Source organism: Hipposideros armiger, unplaced genomic scaffold, assembly GCF_001890085.2.
Source record: "Hipposideros armiger isolate ML-2016 unplaced genomic scaffold, ASM189008v1 scaffold_540, whole genome shotgun sequence".
NCBI lineage: Eukaryota > Metazoa > Chordata > Mammalia > Chiroptera > Hipposideridae > Hipposideros > Hipposideros armiger.
Window position 1 is genome coordinate 1,186,248 of NW_017731890.1, and position 8,518 is coordinate 1,194,765.

At 52.4% G+C, this 8,518-nt stretch overlaps 1 protein-coding gene across 1 annotated transcript in view; it reads left to right on the forward strand.

The window, feature by feature from the left end:
• ECE1 (endothelin converting enzyme 1) overlaps positions 1-8,518 on the forward strand; it is a 66,704-nt gene that overhangs the window by 25,586 nt on the left and 32,600 nt on the right. The window contains exons 4-5 of the mRNA XM_019668824.1: positions 147-631; positions 6,640-6,831. Of these exons, the coding sequence (XP_019524369.1) occupies positions 147-631; positions 6,640-6,831 (677 nt within the window). The remainder of the gene's footprint in view (positions 1-146; positions 632-6,639; positions 6,832-8,518) is intronic.

Genomic DNA, 8,518 nt, shown 5'->3' on the forward strand with positions numbered 1-8,518 from the left:
GTCAACTGAGTTCCTTGTCGCTGCCCTGCTAGACAGAGTCCCAGCTCCATTTACAGCTGACAACACCAAGGCCCTGAGAAGGAGTCATCCAGGGCCACCCAGTGTGCAAATGTAGGCATGTTGCAAACTGCTGTCTCTTGTTCCAGAAAACTCCACAGCCAGTGGAAGCGAAGCAGAAAAGAAGGCCCAAGTATACTACCGTGCGTGTATGAACGAAACCAGGATCGAGGAGCTCAAGGCCAAGCCCCTGATGGAGCTGATTGAGAAGGTGCATTTCCCAGGCCTCCTCCTGTCCCTCTGGCTTCCATCCCCGCTCTCAGCTACCACCGGGGCGGCCACCTCACACCTCCAGCTGCCTCGCCCACCTGGACAGTGGAGCCTGTTGCTGACATGTGTATTTGGGCTGATGAGAAACAGAGAGAGAGGGAGAAAGAGAGAGAGAGAGAGAGAGAGAGAGAGAGAGAGAGAGAGAGAGAGAGAGAAAACGCACACACATGCGCCCATCTCTGTGGGTGGGAATGTCTGTGTGTGTATTTGTGTGGAAATGTGTGTTAGCATCTGTTGTGGATGTCTGTCACACATACTCGTATGTGTGTCTGTGCATCTGTGTGTGGGACCGAGGCTGTATTTATAGGGAAAATGTTTCTCTATGTCACTGCTTCGTTTTCCTCAGAGGGTGTGTTTGTGTATGTTCTAGAAGGACCAACAGGAAATCTTGGACCAGAAGCAGAGCCCTCCCTCTGAGGAGGGCCGCACTGACCTGGGGCCTCCCTGTCCTCCTGAGCAGAAGAACGAGTCTTTCTTCCTGGGTACCTTCCGGTCGGCCTTGGATAGACTCTGAGAAGGGCCGCCCATAGCTGGCCGGGCTGCCTGGCACACACAGAAGTGTGGACGTGCCCAACCAGGGAAGAAGGCCAAGGAGACTTTTAAAAATCTCAACTCTGAGAGACACTAAAGTAGACCGTAGCTTATCAACCTTTTTAAAAATATGGAACCTTTTTTTCCATAGGAACAATTGAATTTATGCTGTGATAGGAATTACAGTCACGTGATTCGGCATTCAAATAATGAACAATGTACTGGAAAAGTCTCGTCCCATCCCCATCCCCAGCCACCCAGGGAGCAGCTGCCTTATGGATTCATGGCTCACTTGTCTAGGATCCGTCTTTGTTCTCTTTGGGATCTCTGGCTCACTGGTCAGAAACCCCTAATGAAGAGCATCCCTTTCCTTTGCTCTTGAGGCTCAGAGAGGTCAGATGGCTGCTCTNCCTCTGGCATCCCAAGCGAGTTCTTAACCATCGCGCCACTCGGCCGGCCCTTATTTTATTTCTTATGGAAGCACTGATGTGCACTAGTTATCAGGGAAGGAGGTGGGGGGTGTACCCATGACCGTGCTGGGTTGTTTATGTGTAGTATTTTATCAAAGCCACAGCATAGGCTGTATGTGCCCATTTTACAGGTAAAACTCACAAGTATAAAGGAAATGTATTTCCTAGGAAATGGTGGAGCTGGGATTCAGCCCCAGGGCTGTGGATCCTCAAACCTACATTCTTTCTCAACTGATTCCGCTGAGTCAGATTCATCACACAGAGGCCACAGAGCAGCCACAAGTGGTTCACTAACCTCCTTGCCCCCGTGGCTGCTTGATTGAGCTCTCCAGGCCAGGCAGGACCTGGTGCAGGCTTGATGAACACAGCAACTGGGGTCACCCTCATGTCACACTGCTCAGGAGCGATCTCCGGAAGGGACATCCTGGGGTTCCCTCTCCCTGGCTCACTCCTGGGAACTAGTCTGGAAATGGCCTCTCACCTGTGGGCCTTGATACCTGGAAACCCCTGAAGGGCCAGGAGGTAGGTAAGTGGGTGACAAAAAATGCGAGAGCGTGGGCCAGTGCATTCTTGGGCTTAAGGCCAGGCTGGTTTCAGCTTCCCCAAGACGAGGTCAGCCAGCAGGCCTCCGGAGGGAGCTGGAGCTAATGGGGACTGGAGCAGACAGCAAGGTCCCGGGCTTTCCATGCTGGCCTGGGGTGGGCTTCCCGAGGTAGAAGGAGGAGAAGGGACATTCGAGTGCAGGTGAGGACTGTGTCATCTGGCCAGGCAGAACAACTGTTGTCATCAGCTTGCGTGTAATGTTGGGCAAGCCACTCCTTTCTCTGAAGAGTGAATTCACCCTAGCCCCCTCAGAGGAAATCCAGGCAGATCTGTAGCAGGTGGGTTGAACTCCGCCAAGTGTCACCATGGCATGTCCTTGCAACCTGCTGGCTGGAGGACGGTGACATCAGCTCCATGAGACACAGATGCCTCACCCAAGAAACACTCTGCTGCCCAACCAAGCTGCCAGCGTGGGCTGTCCTCATAGGTTTGGGGAGATAAGAGTATGGCCTCACTTCATCACGGGAAGGATCACCTCGTAGGCTGGGCCTTGCCTTAGGCTTCCCAGCTTGTGGTTTTAGCACAGATTATTCTGCCATCTCAAGTTACCTACCCAGCCCCTCGCAGCCCTACAAGACTTTTCTCAAACTTGTTCCCGCCGCTATGCCTTCCATGGCTACCAAAGGACCTCTCCAGACTTGAGCTACGGTTCCATTTGGTGTGCCTGTCATATTTACTATAGTTTATATTATAAGATTAATGCACGCAAAAAAATAAATAAATGCCTGCTTGTTGTAACCATTCGAGCAACAAAGATTTCATAAAAAATAAAAAAAAATTAGAGGTTTTCCCTTCCTTCTAATGCTGACACCAGTCTTCCTGAGAAACACAAAGAGTCATTCCAAGAGCATGATATGTGTCCATGTCAATGACTGGGCAATTAATCATGTCACCCTGTGACATCTCACAGATTTTTATTTTGATTTGTTTTTCAAGCACTTAGCTGTCTAACGTAGTTTCATCTTCCTGTGCACACTGGCAACTTTGGATGAGATCTGCATCTGAAATGCTTTCTATCCAGTGTTGTGTCTACAGCACTGGGCATTTACATGTTTGGGAAATGCTTAAATGGACCAATTGACGAATTGATCCGAGGATGGGCGCAGGTGTCCAGGGCTTCTTAGGAGCAGCTGGATGGCTTCAGGTCTTCCTCTGGTTTTCTGAGCCAACCTGCAGGCAAGGAAAGGAAAACAGAGCTTAGTCACCTGTCCTGGCTTCAACCACTCACTTGTGTGACCTGGACAGGTTACCCACCTCTTGCCTACATAAATTGGGCGTGATTCTGATAACACCCACTGGTGAACATTGTTATGACAAGATGCACACACATAGCCACGCCCACACACAGGGGAAGCGGTTCATTTTCTCAGGGAGGCTGAAGAAAGCCTGGGTTCCAGTTCCAGCGTGCCACGTTAGCTTTGCCTCCTAGGCAAGTTCCTTCCTCTCCCTGGGCCTCGGTTTGTACCTCAGTGTGGTGATGAAATGATCTCAGCACAGGGCCTGGCCTGCAGTAGACCCCAGGAAATAGTGATGGTATCATTCTTTTCTTGTTCTGTAGAAAAAGGCACCTCCTTTATCAGCTCCCCTCCTCCCCTCATAGGATGGGGCTCCTAAGGACTATGATTGTCTGAGCTGAGTCTGTGGTTTTATCTAAAACAAATGCTGGTCCTGCCCTGATGTGGAGTTGAGCCCCACCCCCACCCTCACCCATACTCCTAGCCAAATAGCCTCCCTGTAGCACGGGGGCCACAGAATTCCCAGTAACCCCCATCCCTGCAGCCGCGCAGCTGCCTGGGCGTTTGTTTCCTCCCGGGGAGTGATGTGGGAAAAGGCTGTTCCAATATAAACTCCCAGAGGAAGAAGCGGGCCGATTAAATGGTGTGCTGTCTTTCCTCTCTGGGACTTTGGGGAAGTGACTGAGGAAGTGTCTGGAACTCAGGTCCCTGGAAAGAAGTACCCAGGCAGTCGGGAGGCCCTGTTGTCTGGTCCTGGGCTGCCAAATGATTTCCAGACCACTGGGGCCCTGGAAGTGCCACCATCTCCAAAATGTGGCCACAGCTGAGTCCTGGGAGCCTTCCTGTTGATTCCTCCTTGCCTGTAACCATAGAACCTTCTGGGAAGTAAACCCAGGCAGGGCTGTCCTAAAGGAAACCAAGCTTTTCCTAATGAGAAAAGTATCTGTGGCTGATTTCGCTTTGAAACCAAGCCACCTCCCTCAGTCTGAAATGATTGCCATCTTTCTCTGCGGAGCTCTCAGAACACCCATTCATTTATTCATTCATTCACGCAGTCAGCAGTTACATATTGTACACTAACTGTGTGCCAGACATCGCTGGGTGCTAGGATGGTGTAAGGAATACGACAGTCTTTTCTTGTGGAATCGCATTCCAGCAGGGGAGACAGTAAATTAATGAGTAAATAAATAATGTGGTTGTGANCAAGTCCCCTTATGATAACTCCAAAGCAATCCCTCTCTCTCTGTGTCTGTGTCTGTCTCTCTCTCTCTCTCTCTCTCTCTCTCTCTCTCTCTCTCTCCCCCCCCCCCTCTCCCCCTCTCTCCTGTATCTCTCTCTCTCTCTGCTGTATCTCTTTCCCTGAGGATCACCCCCCTTACAGTATGTCTTCTGGGCATTCCCACCAGCCAGGATTTTGTCAGACTGTACTTCCTGTAGTTTGTTGTATAAAGACAATAGGTATTCTTTTCCTTTTCCAAATGTGAAGTTTTATCATAATAGTGAATAGGGCTTTTTCAAACTACACAGAAATTCTCTTCCCCCACTCCCACCCCCCATAAAGATTCCGGTACATTCTCCGAATGGGGCGTGAGGCATGCAACTCTGCTTAAGATGATCTGATCTAGAGATCGTTAAAATGGTTCCTGTCCCCTACCATTTCCTTTCTCTATTTTCATGCCTTAATGGCGCAATAATTTTTTTGGGAATTTTTATGAGTTTATTTGAGCCTAACTGATATATATTGGGGAGCAAGATTTGAAATGCTCCCTCAGTAATTTTTAATTGTTGTATAGTCCTCTCAAAATAAGTAATTACCTCAAAATAAAGTCACTTGATTTTTGCACTGTTGTGCGGTTCTTCCGAGCCCTTCATCAGCCTACAGGACTTAGCATTTGTCATCAGACGTTAATAAGCCCACAGGCCACCCAGCCCCAATTGGCACTGTTTCTGAGTGAGGTGAACATTGCCCCTCCCAACCCATACATTCTTTTCTGTTCTCTAAAGAGTGGCCTGGGAACATGAGACCCTAAGGCTCAAGGGAGCTGAGCTCCCATGCCCAACCATGAGGTCATTTCATCATGGCTGTGAGATCGTTCCTGCTGTTCTTCCTCATTTCTCAGTGGAGAAACTGACGCCCAGAGTGATGAGGTCGTTTGTGCAAGGCCCACAGCCAGAAGCAGAAAGCTGGGATTTGAACCCCGGCCCAAGAACCCACAACACCTGCCCTGCCTCAATCCTCCCTATACAGGGGGGAGACCGAACTCACCAGAAGGGCCACAGCAGCCCCTGGCGTGACCTGCAAAGAGGTGGTGAGGCAAAGCCGAGAAACCCCAGCTGTGGAGCTGCTGCAGCAGGACGCTGCTGGGTTCAGTCTTGGCTTTCCCATGTAGCTGTGTGACCTTGTTCCATCATTTGCCCAGAGCCTCAGTTTCCTCATCTTTAAAGTGGGCATCACTCCTGTATCTGAGTCCTGTGGTGAGGCCTAAATGAGATCACGAATGTGTGTGAAGTGCCTGGCGCTCAAAGCCAGCTGCGTTCAAAAAACAGTCCAGAGGGCCGGCCGAGTGACACGTTGGTTAAGAGCTGGCTTGGGACTCCAGCTCTGAGCAGCAGGGCCCCGGTTCGGATCCCACTTGAGGGCCAGTGACACTGCGCCCTCTACAGCTAAGATGCTGAACAACAGCTCGACCTGGAGCTGGGCTGCCCTGAGTTACCGGCGACGGCATAGGCTGCAGCCCCTGCTGCAGTGGGTTGCCATAAGCTACCGTGTGTGGCCGGCAGCCAGCGTGAGCGGCCGGCAGTCAGTGTGAGTTGCCAAGAGCTGCCGTGAGCGGCCATCCAGAGGCCGGCGACCGATCTGCCTCATCCAGGAAGAGCACAATGATAATACCAACATGGGCCAGTGAAGCGACGTCCTCCACAACTAGACTGAAGAACAAAAGGACAGCAACTTNTGGTCATACAGGCTTTTCTCTCTGGCTAATTGGGTTAGAGGCTAAATGCAGGGGGGCATGTTATTAGAAATCGGCTGTCAGACAACAGGGAAGCAGACGTTAATTAACTAACCATCATAACGACAAATTGTGATAAGTGAAGGGTGAGCTGAGAAAGTAACCCGGTGACCTGATTCAGATCTGGGAGCACGGTAGAGGAGAGCAGTTCAGAAAAAGTGAGTTTCAGGAACCGAAAGATGGCCCCATTGGTGGCTCTCATGTGACGAACATGTGGGCGAGAACGTGGGCCAGAACATCGGGGTCCAACTTGGGGACCTGTGGGCTTTGTCCTGAGGGCCACGGGGAGCCAGTGAAGTGGTGCATTGCCAAAATCATTCTTGAAGCTGGTTTCTAGCAGGTTCCTGGGCAAAGCCTCCAGCACCCTCGCTCCCTGCGCTGGGCTGCAGCGGGCCCTGCCACCCTTGTCCAGTGGGCAGTGGATGGCAGCCACTGACAGATTGGGGGCGCTGGGTCCCACAGGTGTTGACAGGATACCTGAACTACATGGTCCAGCTGGGGAAGCTGCTGGGCGGCGGGGATGAGGACGCCATCCGGCCGCAGATGCAGCAGGTCCTGGACTTTGAGACAGCACTGGCCAACATCACCATCCCCCAGGAGAAGCGTCGAGACGAGGAGCTCATCTACCACAAAGTGACGGCGGCCGAGCTGCAGGTAACGTGAACTCCAACTGAGGCGGAGGCTGGGACCGCCACAGGGTTCCGGAACATAGGGCATTGGGCTGGGATTTTACACCCACTTCAGCAGATCCTCAGGACAACCCTATGAAGCAGGAATGGTTATTATACCCAATTCAAAGATGGAGAAACTGAGGCTCCAAGGTAGAGTTACCTGCTGAGGGCCACACAGCTAGTGACTCCAAAGCTAGCCTCCTGCCCTACGCCTGGCTGCTTTTCTGTGACAACATTTGCCTGGGGAGATTCTGTGCTCATGATAATACCTCGCGTTGACTGGGCATTTCCAGTCTCTCGAGCACCAAGCACATCTAGCCTGGTGTACAGCAAACAGTAAATGTGAGGGGTGGGTTCTGTCGTCATTTCTCCCTTTTCCAAGCCAGGAGGTTAGAAGATGTGCTCAAGACCTTGACGCTCCTAAGTGGCAGGGGAGCTGGGCGTTGGACTCAGGCCTGGCTCACTGAAGCCCTGCCTCCGACCAAGACCCCGGCGACTCTCTGTAGGTGTAACCGGATCGGGGTCAGACCTGTGATGCCCTCTATACAGAGCGTAACCCATCGGAGAAGCAGATGTCTTCTCCATAGCTCAGCCTTTGCCAAGGGCTGCTCCCTGCTGGCTGCTTGGGGCTTGCAGGTCATGAGTTGGCCAAGTTCCTTCTTTCCAGTTCATGGGGTGTCAGCCTTATCCCAAGTCTGTAGGGTCCCAGAGAAATCAGCAGAGTGGCCTCAGCCAGTCTTCCTTTTTCCTGCCATCGCCCGGGAATGCTTGGCTGGGCCTTGCTCCCCTACTGGGTAGGATGTCTGGGCCACTCGTGTTGGGACTCCACTAACATGCCTCCTCCATTCTTCTGTACCCTCTGACCAGCGAAGTCCTGCCCATGGTGTGAGCCCTGGGCATAGAGTCAGAAATGAGTTTGGCTCATTTCTCCTCTCTGGAAAAACACTGAGATCCCGACTCTTTTCTCCTCCATTCCTCCCTTCAACAAATTTAATATGGGGCCACGCTTCTAGGTGCGCGGGGACCACCAACAAGAAAACACCCCCCAAACTCACTGCTGAGTGCTTTGAGCAAAAGAAGCAGGAGCAGGGTGAGGTCAGGGAAGGTGAGTCTGACGAGTGGGTGAGGCTGCGTGTCCCAGGTGGAGGTGCAGCCCATGCAAAGGCTGGGATGAGAGCAAGAGAACCTGGCCTCCTTCTGGGTGCCAGCTGCCCTTTCCGACCCCAGAGAAGCTGGCATCGGGGTGAGTGGTGCTGCGTGGGTTGCTAGGGAGATCAGCCGGCGTTGGGCACCATCTGGCACTGTTTTTCTGCTCTGAGGCCAGGAGGTCGAGGGAGACGCTGTTTATGCAGCGGGGCTTGGCCTGCTCCAGCTGCCCCGTTCTCAGCTTGAGAGGGGCCCAGCAGTCCCTCAGCCCCTTCCCCTCCACAGTGGCCATGATGCCAACCGACCACCTCAGGGGTAGTGGAGAAGGCACCGTAGCCCGAGGCACGTCAGCCCCAGTGTAGCTGTCAGATTCTGTCCCCAGGCATCTTGTCACCGTTGCTTTGGTTCTGTTCTTCCAAGCAAGAAAGGAAAGCCCTTTGCTCCCTCCTAGCTGCAGAGCTGCCACGGGGGAGGGGCAGACGTTAGCAAAGGCAACAGCCTGGAGTGGTGTGAGCCCTGGGCCT